This window comes from Rhineura floridana, chromosome 11 (genome assembly GCF_030035675.1).
Source record: "Rhineura floridana isolate rRhiFlo1 chromosome 11, rRhiFlo1.hap2, whole genome shotgun sequence".
NCBI classification, from domain to species: Eukaryota; Metazoa; Chordata; class Lepidosauria; order Squamata; family Rhineuridae; genus Rhineura; species Rhineura floridana.
Window position 1 is genome coordinate 66,917,550 of NC_084490.1, and position 15,887 is coordinate 66,933,436.

General features: G+C 38.1%; 1 protein-coding gene across 7 annotated transcripts in view; it reads right to left on the bottom strand.

The window, feature by feature from the left end:
• Positions 1-15,887, bottom strand: part of GALNT1 (polypeptide N-acetylgalactosaminyltransferase 1) — a 90,833-nt gene that overhangs the window by 9,918 nt on the left and 65,028 nt on the right. For all 7 annotated transcript variants that reach the window (XM_061589030.1, XM_061589029.1, XM_061589026.1 and 4 more), the window contains 6 exons: positions 13,936-14,102; positions 8,788-8,995; positions 6,930-7,100; positions 4,505-4,622; positions 2,826-3,006; positions 633-772 (listed from right to left, as the gene is read on the bottom strand). In XM_061589030.1, coding sequence (XP_061445014.1) covers positions 633-772; positions 2,826-3,006; positions 4,505-4,622; positions 6,930-7,100; positions 8,788-8,995; positions 13,936-14,102 — 985 coding nt within the window. The remainder of the gene's footprint in view (positions 1-632; positions 773-2,825; positions 3,007-4,504; positions 4,623-6,929; positions 7,101-8,787; positions 8,996-13,935; positions 14,103-15,887) is intronic.

Here is a 15,887-nt window from a genome sequence, read left to right on the forward strand (position 1 = left end):
TCATTATCTTATTTGCTGCTGCAATGTTTTAATGCCATTCTTATTGTTTCTTTTTTTAATAATTTGGAATTTTAACGTGTGTAATATATGTTGTAAACTGACTTGGAAGGATAGATACCCTGAATGGTGAGCTAAAAATCTATTAGATAAAACACAACCTTTTTTTTAAGCTGTTGTACATTAACCACTTTGGTAATATTTGTATTAAAAGGCAGTACAGAAACATGCTAAACACAATAAATGGGAAGAAGTTGTTCTGAGAAACCAGGTATTTCTTCTCTCGAATCCCCCACTGCATCACTCATCTGTGATTACTTAAGTTCAGAAACTGTTAGCCAAAAGCACAATGCACATTGGCAGCACGATGAAAACTTTTGGACTTCAAAGTCTTAATTTAGACCTTATATGTACAAAGGATATGAATTCCTAAATTACAGCACTGCAGAAAGGCTTGCACACTCAGGAAATAAATTTGCCTTAATCCTATAATGCATCAAACTTTAAAGGTTTGCATATAAAAAAGCACAGGTGTGCAGCTAACACACACATTTCACTTCAAATGCTTGAGGCATATAACAGAATCCTAAAGTTAATCAGAGTTCTCAAAACCATATGGTATTTAAAATCTTTACCTCTCCCAAAGAGAAATAGTGTCGTGGTATTTGGGAATCGGGATAAACATTCTCTAGGTACCAAGAAAAAGGCTTGCACTGTAGCTTGTGTCTAAGTCCAAGTCGTGATGATATGTCTCCATAATCAACCTTCGTAACCCCTGCAGAGAGTTGTTTATCATAGTTAGTTACACAGTTTTAACTGAGTAAATACAGTAATAGGTTAAGACTGGTTGAGAAGAGCTATCTTTACGTATATTTTTGAGGATGAGCTCTGAAGTAATATTATATGCCTTATCTTGCTCTGAATAACATACTTTAACAAGAAGATCTTACTAGAGATATGGATGCCCTTAAAAAGTAGTTGTATCTGATACTGTAGGGCTGCACCAATTTCTTATCTACACAGCAATTTCCATGGAAATTGCTTACAGAGCTAGAAATGAAGATTTAATCTAAGGTAGCAGCAGCCTGAACAATCGAAAGAAATTGTAACCAAGCAGGGCAAGTTTGGCATACTCTTTGAATTCCATCTAAAGATGCTACTCTATTGGGGCTCCGTGGCAGCACAATCAGTACAGTTTAGAAATGTTTATAGAATCTAGCCCAACCTTCTACTTGATGCAGGAAATCCAGAGCTAAAGCAGATCCAACACATAGCTATCCATTCACTTCTACATCTGCAGAAGTGTACATTTCAATTGAACATCAGGAGAAGTTACAGTTAAGAGTAGTTAAAAATGGAACCATGTATCTAGAGGGATGGTGGGTGCTTTCTTGTCGGAGGTTTTCCAGTAGAGGCTTAACAGGACTAACTTAGGTTCATTAACTTCAATGGGTACAACTTAGATGAATTTAAGCTTTTGTCTTCTATGTGATAGCACTGCAAGTTTTTTTAAAAGAGTGTTATCACATCTCCCCTCACTCTTATCTTCTCTAGGCTACAGTTATAATAATAATAATAATAATAATAATATTTAATTTGTTTGTCGCCTATCTGGCAATTAGCCACTCTAGGCAACGTACATTAAAATGAGATAAAATACAAAAATTTCAAATGCAATCACATAATAACAATAAATAAAATATTGGACAGTCATCGATACATATAAAAACAGTTATATTAGCAGCATACGACAGATGACAAATCATGGAGTTCCTTCAACCTTTTTTCACAGGATTTCTTTTCCATCCCACTCACCAACTTTGCTGCCCCCTAATTTGCATATATCCTTCTTAAAGGGATGCATCCACAACTAGACACAATACTCCAGATTAGCTTTGTCTAGTACAGGATAAAGTGGAAAGTATACAAAGTTAACTCATTAGAGTTGGAAACTGTGGTTCTATTAACACAGCCGAAAATTGCCTTAGCTTTTTTGCATCTGCACTACAATTCAGTGGAGCTGTTGAAAAGTTTGGACCATAGTCTGGACCATTTTAAAACACTTAAATCAATTCCCCCACTCAAACTAGTTAAACTTACACAGCAATTCCATCTTCCACTGTCATGGTATCAGATGCTTTAAACTATTTTAATATTGTATTTTTAATAGCTATAGGCCTGGGACTTTATGGTGAAGAGAAAGTAAGAAACAACAACAACAACAACAACACTGTCTACAATGAAATCAATAGTGTCAGAAGCATGAACATGCAAGATTAAGTGCACTAATGTGGATGTTTCCAATTAAGTAAACTGTAATCTCCTATCAAATAAACTATACCCAGATGGGCTATGCAAATATTATCTTAAAGGCAAACCTGGCTAGCAATCCACTTGATCGAGGCAGAAATTGCTTCACAAACATTTATCAGTGGCAGCCAAAACAAGAACCAAAATCAGCTAATCCCTAACAAACTATTCTATGTCATTACCAAACCAAGCACAGCGGTGTCAGTTACTGGCTGTGGCCTTTAAAATGCTCTGAATGGAAAGAAAATTTCAATTTGCTTGGGGGGGGGGGAGAAGACAAATTAAATTTTATCTTCTCAAAAGACAAGCCCTTCCAATACACAAAAAGGAAGAGAGGAGGGGCTGTAGCTCACTGGTAGAACTCTTGCTTTCCATATAAAGGTCCCAGACTGAATTTATGGAAAGCTGCTCCCAAACAGATCAAACAATGATTGGCTAGGCTAGTGTGAGTAGAAGGCGGCTTTATACAGTATGTCTACCATATCAGTTTAAGACACAGTTTAAGATTTCTTGCTTACCTGGGGAAATTATGTAGAAGAAATTCTTGAACCCATCCATCCAAACTTCTGCAAGTCGTCTATTATTTTTATTAATAATCTGCCCTGTGCCTCCTGGGAAAGTATAAGGAGTGGCTTTTCGAAAAACGTGACCAACATGTGAACATGTCACAATCTCCAAAGTTCCCCCACACTGCCAAATCTGAAAATATCAAGAGTTCACTGTGATGTTCTGCACTTGTATGTTAAAATGTTGTATGCATTTGTATTATGTTTTATATGGTGAGTTAGTATATAAGAATGAATAAGATAAGTGGTGAATGTTGGGAAGGGGAAATAAGTGAGATGGAATGTTGGTGTAGGCTGGTTTGTGATTGGCTGAGTGTCTGAACGCTTGACAGTTTATATCAGAGTGCTTGACAGTTAACCGATAGGGAACTGACTTAGAAGAGATAGGGCACAGACTTGAGAAGGATAAGATTGGAAGGGTGGTTAGTAGTTGGTAGTAAGCCAGGGTTGTACTTATAGTTTTAAAGGAACATAGTGAGTGAACATTATATATGAACTGAAGAACAACAATCTGCAATCACACACTTGAGAAACTGAGTTAGAAGTATTCTTGTTTTATTCATAACTTCTGTTAAATAAATCTATTGATTTTAAAAGACTTGGCCAACTACTGCAAAGAGAACAAGTGTTGGCAAAACATAAACAAAGGTGGAAACAGTCTCAAAAACTATGGAGTTTACCATAGAGAATAACTGTGACAGGTTGCAGGGGATCAACCCAGGGCTGTGAGCTTTTAGAGACACAGAGATACATAAGAGGCTTGAGGCTTGACTGTATATCTGGACGTTTGTTAGCAAAGTCGGGGGGGGGATTTGGCAAAGTACCTAATAGCAGCATTGTTACAGAGTGTGTGACTGATAAAATGCCTCTCCCTCTGCTAAAGGCAGAGTTATAGCAGGTGGGAGTGTGACATTCACCATAAACACATTTCTATTGTTCATTAAAAAAAATTAAAATAAAATAAAGTTCAGTGCCATTCCTGATGAGTGTGCAACTAAAGCTGCAAGAATAAAAATCCTGCGTCATACAAATTAGATTTACGTGTCACACTTGATACCCTTCACCCTTTTATGCAGAAGAACTCACTACAGGTGTCCCAATCCCTACCAATGTGAAACTGTGTCCTGATAATGTAGCAAGACAGTTTTACTGTAGCAAGGATATGAAACATAAAAAGTAAAACTGAGCATTGATCAGTATTACTTGAATACAGACTGGGGCTCTGCAGAAAAGAATGCAGCTTGCAATTCATTGTGTCAAACCCATGCAATCTGTGGATATTAGACTATGGATGCCTACAATAAGGGAGTATGACAGCTCTATCCAAGTTTAATTCTTCTTCAGCACAGCATGCACAGAAAACCGGGAGGTCACCAGATCCTAGAACTTTTGTGTAGAGGTGTGCAACATGTGCTTTGCAGTACTGCACCAGATCACTCTGGCAAAGCAGCAGTTATCTCCCTCCTACATTTGTCTTTAATTTAAAAAACAGTGAATTGTTGAAAGATCCCATTAATTGTTTATGCACATTTTCATCTGATTATAAAAATGATATCTATGCTGGGAGTTGTGTGTTTTTTATGTACTATAAAATAACCATAAAACATGGAATTAAGAGGAAGATTACTTACTCTGAATGAAATTTCTAGGTTTTCTCCACCCCATATATCCATTCCTGCATCATATGTCCCAATTTCTTGAAAATAGTCCCTATCTATGGAAAAAAGGCCTCCTGCCATGGTAGGTGTCCTAAGAGAATATAAAAATGTTTTAAATTCAAGTTTGACATCTATCAATACCTCTTAATAGCAAACTCCATCTCAACACAAACATAGCTAAAACTGGGCCACTGAGGGGGGGAAAAAAGAGGGAGGCATCTGCAAGTTTGGGAGGGAGATGGCAAAGATTTGCAGTCAAGATACATTGCAACCTATTGAACTGCATTCAATGCTGGTCCTACGTAGAGTACTCTACTAGACTATTCTCACTGACATTCATAGACATGATTAACATAGGACCATCAATTTTAATGGGTGGTATCCAACTAAACAGTTCTGCTAGCACACACAGTTTTGGCTGTGCAACAGAACCTCCTTTTCTATCTTCACACCCCCAAAATCTAATCTGGAGGGTTGGGAAGCTCCAGAACATATTTAGGGGGCAGGCAAGGAGAAGGAGGGGAAGTTCTGTTGGCAATCAGCTTGCACTAGCAGAACTGTTTAGTTGGACACCGTCCTATGGGTTTATTACACAAGTATAACTTAGCTGGATACAATCCTCAGCTGTGAGTCCCACTTGTATTACTCTTAAACTATAGCGTACCTATAACGTAGCTCAAGCAGTACAAACTGCTAGGTAATACTCCATTGTTTGGCTTGATACATCAGTCTCAATCAGTGTTGGGGAACCTCTGGATCATGGACCAAATTAAGACCAGTAGGGCCCCCAATCTGGCCCACCAGGCTGTTTCCCCAAGTCATATACACTTGCCTGACACCTATCATTATATGTGACATCAGCTATGGGAGAGAAATGTGACTGCAAAGGAACAATCAGAAGCCTTAAAGTGCACTCCCGATTGATTTTTGGCAAGCAAGAATTGCTGTCAGGATTGATCAGAGCTTACTATGAGCCCACTTTGGGCAGGAATCTGTTGTGCAACAGATTTACAGCACTTGCTGTAAGTGCTGATCAGATGATCGGCACTTACATCAAATCCTCCTGGGATTAGTGTTGACAGCCTATAAGCACAATTATTCCTTCACATCTCTGGCTTGAATGCAAGCGAGAGATATAAAAGATGTTCCCCTTCTGTAGGCTCAGCTCAAGCCTCACCTGCAAAGGAAAAAATTACTTTGGGCCACCTGATGTCACGGTGTTGTCAGGAATTTGACAGATGGCCAGTCAAAATGGCCTGCACGAGTGGGGGAATTCAGGATCCACCCTGCCCTAAATGATAATCTCCAGCTTTACAGAGACTGCTAAGGTTCTCTTTATTTCTGCTCTTTGCTGAACCAGGGATGTTTCATTTAAGGGGAAACAGACTTAGGTAACAGCCAAGCTTTTTGTTTTCAAAAATGAGGATCAGCCATTGCTTCTTTGTCCCCAAATCTTAGGTGTAACCTAGTACCTGCCAATCCCAAACCTGAGTGCTCTATTATTATTATTATTATTATTATTATTATTAGGGGGGGCGTATAGAATGTAGGTAAATGAAATTGTGTCCTCCTTTATTTGCTCCCAAAGCCTCAGTATACATCAACAAATGTTAAAAACACCTTATGGTGTGCACTTTGCCTTCCAAATTCCCAGCTCTATGGTACAATAAGCTGCTATGGGCTTGAGAAGGTCAATTCCGCCCCCCAAATCCCAACTGACCCTCTCAACATTCTGCAGCTCCTGAATGCTACTGAGCATGCTTTATTGATTGATTGATTAAATTTATATCCTGCCCTTCCTCCCAGAAAGGGCTATTTTTGCATTTCTCTCTTAAATGACAAACTAATATACTTCTGCATTTCAGAGGAGTCCCACATATGAATAAAATCACTGCTCTGTAGCCTTGTTTCACTGCCTCAGGATTAGAAAAGATGGCACACTAATCATTAACTTCAAATGGACCTTCCTTGTCCAAACTGTAGATACTCAAGGTTAAGAGACTGACGTGTTCTATAGGAAGCACACTGAAATATAGATAACATAATATACCGATCCTACATAGGAGGCACTTCCCAGTAAGATCTTCCTGTTTCACAGGCTTTCCAAGATGCGTCTTAATTCACTGTTTTCTCTATCCAGTTAATGGTTGCTGATTAGAGATATTTTCCTTGTGGTTCCTTGCAATTTCCTAGTTCTTTCTAATGTATAATAATAATAATAATAAAATTTTATTTTTGAGTCGCCTATCTGGCCGAATTAACGGCCACTCTAGGCGACGTAATGTAGAAACCAACATGGAAACTGATACCAGTTAAACAAACCTGGATTATATTATTGTTCGAATAAAAGATATATGCATAAAGGGATATCCTAGTTATGATCATCAGGTCCCCTTACCGAACTGGAAGGGTTCTGTCACCTTTTCTTCGGTCCATTTCCCTCTGAGGAACAGGATACCATCGGAAGTTCAACTTCCAGTTGAACCCTCCATAAGTCATATCAGAGCCTGCCATATATTCAAATGTATCATCACTGATGACATCAATGATAGGACACACTACTGTTCTCCTAAAGAAAGAAATGGCACAAACCATTAGAAGCGAACGGAAATAATGTGACGTAAACCAGGAGAGTTACCATCATATTACATGCAACATTGACCCTACACCACAAATGAACATCTCACTTACAGTGCAGTCCTATGCAAATGTTTCCCAATGAACAAAGGAGGTACATTTGAATAAAACGCATATGACTGTGGTCTTCATATACACCTTCTGTACCTTTTAGGTTTAAATGATATCACATAACAGACTGAATGCCAAGTTATCCCTTTAAGATGGCATGCCAATAGGGGTTCAGATTCAGACTCATCAGCTATTTCCTACCCTATCTACTGCTTTATGGAAGCAAAGAGAAGAAAATTTATTGAGTGTTCTAGACAAGTAGCAAATGAATAGTAACGCACCATCAATTTTTTGTGTACACTGGACTGGCTTTCTCTTCCCAAAGTTCCAAATAAATGACTATGTAGTCCTGTTTTACACAGGTTAGAATGGTAAACAGTATTAAATAGTGTTAAATCTAACATTACAAGATATAGATTATCTTTAAAGAAATGTTTCAGCACTAGTGCATGGCAGGCATACTCCAGCTACTGTTAAGTACCTTCAGCCCTTTTGAACAAGTTTCAGACATCTCAATGGGGCTTAAAAATTGTGCCTGGATCATGCTCATTTTATACCACTATTCCAACCACATAGAACACAAGAAACTATGTTATTGTCAATATAAGTATTAAACAATGACATTAACAAACATCTGTAATAATCCTATAGTAAACACAGTTGTCATTTCTACTCTAGGTGGGGCTGCCCTTGAAAACAATTTGGAAATTTAGAAAATTCAACTGCTCCAAAATGAAGCAGCCAGACAGCTGGCTGGGATTTCATTCAGATCTTGTATAACCCACTTTAAAACAGCTGCACCAGTTGTAAGTTTGTTTCTGAGCCCAATTCAAGATACTTAGAGTTTAAAGCCCTAAATGACTTAGGCCACAAGTATCTGAAAGACCACATCCATCCCTACTGAACTTCTCAGGTGTTATTATCTACAGAGGAGCTCTCTTGGTAGTTCTACCAACCTCAGAATTGCAGAGAATGCATTCTCTGTGGTAGCCTCTACATTTTGGAACTCCCTTCCCACAAAGGTATGTCTAGCATCTTCATTATATAGTTTTCACTGTATGCTGAAGATATAACTCTTTACCCTGGCCTTGACAGTAAAGGTATTTCGTTTTGTGAGACCCACCTCTTTTATTGAATTTATACTGCTCTGTTCTGGGTGGAACAGTTTTATCTGCCTTTATAATCATATATTATATTGTTTTAACCCACACTGAGACCTTTTGGTGAAGGGTAAGAAATTTTATAAACAGTGCAAGATAGTCGCAAAATGAAGCATTACAGTTCAAGATAACCATATTCAAAAAGCTTACCTCTCTACACAAGGTATTTTTAATCAGAGATTCAGAGTAATTCATTACACCTCTACAATGCGTTTGAAGGTTACCATTCTCTGCTGCTTACCTTAAATTAATCCCTGTGTAGGTACTCTTCTACTACAAATTTCTTGAATTCTAAGGATTTACAAAGTTTGCCCGCTGCATTCAAGGATGAATTATGCCTTACAAATACAGTTTAGTTGAATTAGTCACTATTAACCTTTAAGATGTTTTTTTTTAAAAAAAAATCACCTGTCAACTTTTATCCGTGCTAGCAGAGGCTCAAGCCATCCTACTGTACATTCACAATGAGCATCCAAAAAGGTAATGACTTGGCCTTTAGAGGCAGCAGCTCCTTTCAATCTGGCTCTGATCAGTCCAGAACGCTGCTCCATTCGAATCACATAAACTGGTACTTGTAATTTTTTCACATAGTTCTCCAAGGGTCTCTTCAAGAACTCTGAAAAAATATAGGCAAACAAAATATAAAATGAATGAAATATTCAAGCTATGTGTGTACATTCTTACACTGTAATTGGTAAAAACTCTTACATTGGCCTCTGTCTCAATGAACTCTCCGCTGGGAGCAATCAAAGGACAGAATAATACAAATTACTACATTGAATTGTTTTTTTCAGGTGGCAGATCTTTCTCTAAAAGGCAAATTGCTTCTAAAACTCAATTTGAAAAGCAGCTTGACTACTTGTGTTAAAAGGTCTCATATACTATTAAGTTTGTGTAAGAACTTGTTTCTATTTGTAGATGTCAGTTTCAATATTATGGGTTTTCCATACCATGTAGTAAACAAAGGATTTTTATGAACTTCAATAATTATTTTAATTCACCTATTTTACAATGCAGGCCCATATATGTTTATTCAAAAGTAAAGGCCCATTTTTTCAGTGGGGCCATTTCCAAGTAACGTGCAAAGCATTGCAACTTTAGATTGACAAGTTGTAAAGACACTGTGTCATGCTTTGTACAACATGGTAAGACAAGTTATGGCTTACCAGGACCACGCAAATGTGTGGGCTCCCAGAAGAGGGGCTCAGTTGCTTTCCTCCTCTCCAGTCTCTTTTACTCCTGCATCACACTGAGCTAATTTTAGCTTGTGCTTAGCAAAGAGAGCAGAAACCATAAGCCCAGGTTTGGACAACACAGTAAGCCAAAACTTTGTTGAGGTAATAGCAGCACAGGAATGAAAAGGACTGGGTAGGAGCAAAGCAGTTGTGAGCTCCTCTCTAGCAGCCCATGTGTTTGTGTGGTCCCAATAAGCCAGTGTGGCTTGTCATGCTGTGTGAACCACCTCAGTATTAATTTTGACAGCTGAAATTAAATTAGCTTGTATGTGTCACCGCTAAAAATGCCTTCTAAAATGGCCATTTGGAAACTTAGATGTTACTAACTGTACAAAAAGATAGGCAACATTGACATTGCTTATTGAACTGCTCTGGGTATGTTCCAGCCAAAGAGAAATACATTTAAGATGTACCAATTTTAACAGGAGTGTGTATATTTTTAGGTCTCTCTCACTGACATAGGCCAGATTGAGCCAATAAAAGCAAATTGAAATAGCTTCATTTTTGTCCAGATTCCAGTGTCTGTAGTATATTGTGCAAAAACAAACCCAGAACACACACAAAAAAGCCCAAATCTGGATAGTCGATTTTAATGTAAGATCAGTGTGCATTCTATTTTATCTGATGCGTCTTTGACTCAGATAACTTTTTTCCACGTGTAATCAAAACAACTGATCTGCACTGATCCACTATTTTTCTTCTAAATTAAAATTAACAGTTCTAAATTATTTGAAGAGTAAGTAGTCTTGTTTTCTAATGTTTCTTTTTTCAGTGTGAAAGTGTAATTTTATGCAAATTACCTTCGCTGAGAACACAACAATAGCAGATACAAGCAAAGCTGAATGTTTGCTTTATTCAGTTTAGCTAACATATAATAGAGTTTGAAGCTCTCCAAATTAGGAAATTTTTGTAGAAGCCTATTTTGTCTTTACAGAGTATTTAACCAGCCTACGAATAGAAAATGTGTTTGCTACCTGCACCCTTCAATTTGATAAACTTCAAAACCAATTTCTCTTGGATAAAGTTCCATGTGAGTCACAGAAGTAGCATCAAGGAAAAGCATTAATATTGTGCAGATGCCTACAACTGGAAGAGAGGCAGGTATACAACATTTCAGAGCTTTATTACTTAAATACTAGAAAACTCTTAAAAGTAGACCTCACAGACCTGCTCTTGTTCCAACACTATTTCAATGAAGAAATCCTTAATTCTACATAGCGGCAAAAGAACTTGCTTAAGAAGCAGGTTCAGCACAATTTCAAAGGTAGAACAGAATGTGGATGCACACTATCAATACTGTGAAAAACTAACTAAAAAGTGATTTAGAGATTAAACTGGTATTATTTAATGAATATTCATTACATGCATGTCTGAGCATTAAGGCCCCCCTAGGTTATTTGAAGCGTGTGATATAGCGTAACGCATGCAGAGTAATCTCAATTTCAACATATGCAGTCTGAAGTGTTCAAAGGATTGCCTCCAGTGAGTAGCTTCAAGGGATTTATTAAATTCAAAAGAGTTAATGCATGTACCTGTATGAATAAGGTTTTTCGTACAGACAAGCATGGATAATATATTATGCTATACTCAAACCTACAAGGTTATGTAAGGACCAGGGTGGATAAAAATGGGTTAAAAACAGCCTAGAAAAATCAGGTTGTTTTTAAAATGGAAGTCTGAAATCAGATTTGATTTTTTAAAAAGTGTAAATACTTGGTTTTTCTTACATCATCATCATATTAAATAACATGGATATAAGCATGTTAGCCCTACAATTAATCTATAAGAGGGGTGGCAAACCACTGGTCTACAAGCCTAATTAGGCCTGCCAGACCTCCCCAACTGACATTTCGGTCAAGCCACACCCACCTGCCGTACACCTGACAACATAAATGTCAGATGAAGGGCAGTAAAGTGCTTTTGGGATTTGCATACCTGCAAAGCACTCTGCACAGGGCTTCACAAGATTTGATGATCAGGGTATGCCTTTGCCTGCAGGGTGTGATTTTAAGCTGTGTGGGCAAAAAAGGCTCACCTGATCTCAGGTGGGCAGTCCCACCTATCTGTCAAGCTTGGCCCACAGGGGGTGGGGGAGATAATCATCTGGCCACCAGATCCACTTCCCTGCCCAATCTATAAAATAAATCAATGCCTCTCTACCAAATACATTTAACTTAAAGAAGGCTTTTCAATGTAAAAAAGGACCAATTTGATAATTTCTCAAATATCAATATTTATACTTTACCTACCAAACATAGGCATTTTCTTTTCACCTGATGAAAATAAGTAACTACAGACCTATAAGTAATGGGAATTTCATTGTTTTGCTTTTTAGTTTTTGTGAGCGTAGGGCTGATCCTCTGCTTAGAATGAACTGGTTTGGCTTAACATACTTCACTGAATTAGCTAAAAATATCTCTGAACTACACCTGAAAGTGGTTCCCATAACTGCCAAGTAAACTAAATGTGAATTAAGTTCATTGTGGGATAGAATTTGGAACGACCGCTAGTTAATTTTCAAGTTCATTCTCTTATATGGGTTTTTTACTCTTTAGACTCTTTGGGCCTCTAAGCTTAAAGATAATAATTGTTGGAAAAATAAATTAAACAATTCATATATCACTGCGTGTGTGTGTTTTGATATTTTCTTAGACTTAAGTTTATTTATACTTCAGCACGGCAGCATGTAACATTCTGAATGCTGGAAAAAATTGCTGAGAATCATTTGGATTAACTAATCAAACTGTGAACCGAACGAGTTCATTTTGTAGAGGGATGAATGAGAACTAGAATTAGTTCACTTTTGGCCATGTTGAATTTGAACTAGAACGAGTTCCTTTTTGAAAGGAAGTTTCCAAGCACAATGCTGAGCCAAGGCACACATAAAGGAGCAACACTGGAAAGAAGGAGGAGACAAAGTTGTCCAGTGCACGGATTTCTATATTCCCATACTTCTTAAAGGCATTCCCTCTATAAGTAAAAGAGAAAGATACACCAAATGTATGGTGTTATGATGTTGCAAGGCCTGTGTGTAAGAATGAAACAGTGTAAACACTCTATTTAGTTGTAAATTAACATGGTTCAGCGGTCAGATTGGCACCATGGTTTAGGAAATATATGATGCAATATCAATAGAAAACTTGATTTAAATTGGCTTCTTTAAAACTTGCTAATTTAAATCACCTCAATTTAAATCAATCCACTCTGATCAGAACTTCCAAATTTCCCTGAGGTACAATTTAATTCCTGTTTCTGGTACCTAAGTGCTAAGGCACATTTGTACCTGAATGGGCAGAAAAATGGCAAATGCAATTCAATATAAACAAGTGTAAAATTATGCATATTGGAGCAAAAAATCTTAATTTCACATATACGCTCATGGGGTCTGAACTGGCGGTGACCGACCAGGAGAGAGACCTCGGGGTTGTAGTGGACAGCACGATGAAAATGTCGACCCAGTGTGCGGCAGCTGTGAAAAAGGCAAATTCCATGCTAGCGATGATTAGGAAAGGTATTGAAAATAAAACAGCCGATATCATAATGCCGTTGTATAAATCTATGGTGCGGCCGCATTTGGAATACTGTGTACAGTTCTGGTCGCCTCATCTCAAAAAGGATATTCTAGAGTTGGAAAAGGTTCAGAAGAGGGCAACCAGAATGATCAAGGGGATGGAGTGACTCCCTTACCAGGAAAGGTTGCAGCATTTGGGGCTTTTTAGTTTAGAGAAAAGGCGGGTCAGAGGAGACATGATAGAAGTGTATAAAATTATGCATGGCATTGAGAAAGTGGATAGAGAAAAGTTCTTCTCCCTCTCTCATAATACTAGAACTCGTGGACATTCAAAGAAGCTGAATGTTGGAAGATTCAGGACAGACAAAAGGAAGTACTTCTTTACTCAGCGCATAGTTAAACTATGGAATTTGCTCCCACAAGATGCAGTAATGGCCACCAGCTTGGATGGCTTTAAAAGAAGATCAGACAAATTCATGGAGGACAGGGCTATCAATGGCTACTAGCCATGATGGCTGTGCTCTGCCACCCTAGTCAGAGGCAGCATGCTTCTGAAAACCAGTTGCCGGAAGCCTCAGGAGGGGAGAGTGTTCTTGCACTCGGGTCCTGCTTGTGGGCTTCCCCCAGGCACCTGGTTGGCCACTGTGAGAACAGGATGCTAGACTAGATGGGCCACTGGCCTGATCCAGCAGGCTGTTCTTATGTTCTTATGTTGCACTTAAAATACATGTGCTACAGCTATGCTAATGGAAGTCTGAATTTGTACAATATGCACTAACTGCACCTGATGCAATCAATACAAACTCTTACCTCTTTCACTAGCATCATCTACCAGAATAATTTCTTCCAGCATGTGTCGCGGTGACCGGTTTATGACACTATGAACAGTTCGCAAGAGAGTACTCCAAGCTTCATTGTGAAAGACAATGACAACGCTTGTTGTAGGTAGGTTATCTGGATATAGTTTTGTCTTACACCTAAAAAAGTACAAATAAAGCAAAACAGTAATAAACACATTCTATATTATTATAGTTGAATAAGGTTTAGTATACCCTTTGCACAAGAATGCAACAGTACAGAAGTTCTCCTATTATTAGAACAAAAAACCCATGACATGTTAAAACGCAAAACCAAAGTCAAAGTAACTTCTCATTTTTTAAACTAAAGTATAAAGAAACAGTTGGAAAAACAGTGTCCTTGCCTCACTAGCATCTAGGAAGTATCATGTTGTGGCTGTTCATTCATGTACTGCATATGGTATCTTGAAACCATGTTCTCAGGGCAATTTACAACAGATTAAAAATATATAAATAAAAAAACAACAACATAAAACCCAAATTCCAGATAAAAGGAATTGATTAAAAGGTTAAAGCCCCTGAATTAAAAGCTCTTTATCTGGCACCAAAGTGAATTCAAGGCAGGGATCAGGCAAATCACAGGTGGGGTATCACCACTGAAAAGACATTCTCCAAAGCTTAAACAACAGGCCCTTGTTCATTGATACAGCTGAGTTCTGAATATAAGAATGCCCTTTGCCCCACAAGTACTCTACCTTTTCAACTGATATCATTTCACCAAATTGTAATAAAAATAGCTTGTACAATTCATGCACGGATACATAAGCAAGTTATGGGCACAATTAGTTGGGTGAAACATGCTTCTGCATGCAGAACAGAATTTCTGGATGCAGCATGAATTTCCTGGCAAGACTACTGCTCAAAGAAAATAGTTCTTACTGATGAAGACTCCTGGATTATGACCAAAGACTGCAAACAAGTTATCCTTGTTAAAATAATATGTCTGATTAGTAACTTAATTATGAAAGTACCATGGCTAACGCAATACTTTCATCTGCGTTACCAAAGCTATACTAGATTTGATGCCATTATTTTTGCAGTTTTCTGTACTTACATATAAGACAGTAGGACCACTGAAAGGGTGGTACAGATGTACCAGGCCCCCAGACCTAGCCCTAAATCATCCAGTGCTTTCAGCCAATGAGTGAAGTCAGAGTTGTGATTGATAGGTGAGTTGTTTGGACACCAGGGTCCAAAGAGCTGCTACTTTCTGCTTCCCTCCACTTTTCTTTCTGGTATCTGTCTCCTTTTCTATTCCTTCGAATCTTTGTTGTATGTTATTTTCTGCAAATTCTACCTCACAGTAAGGGTGGATAGATGTTAAAGAATTCCCCCCCCCAAAAAAAATGGCAAGTGCAAAATTTGAAAACTTTGTAAAGAAGTTTAGGCATGCCTCCTGCTGTGTAGGACTTAAAGTCCAATTTACTTCTCTTACAGTACGACGGCATATACATCTACTCAGAAGTAAATCTCTTCTATTTAATGGGGCTTACTCCCAGGTAAATGAGAACGGGATTGCACCCCAGGATTCTTGTAAGAAAAGGGCAGAGGAAGGTTCATGGTGAGAAAGTTGAACACAACTGGGACTTGTGCATCTAAACATGCAATAATCAAGCCAGATTAAGATTGCCTGAACCCTTGGAGCTGTACTAATGGGAGGGGAGGGGCAGAAAAAATGTCCCTGCGTAGTACGAAGATACATCATTTTGGTTACACGAAACAAATTTGATGCCTACTATATTTATTTATTTATTTATTTAATTACGCTTTTAAACCGCCCTATAGCAACAAGCTCTCAGGGCGGTGTACAGCAAAATAAAACCACATTTAAAAACAAACAAATATAAGACTACGTCCTCTTTTGCAGCTGTTTTATACCTCCTTTTGTATGTTCACAACAGCCAA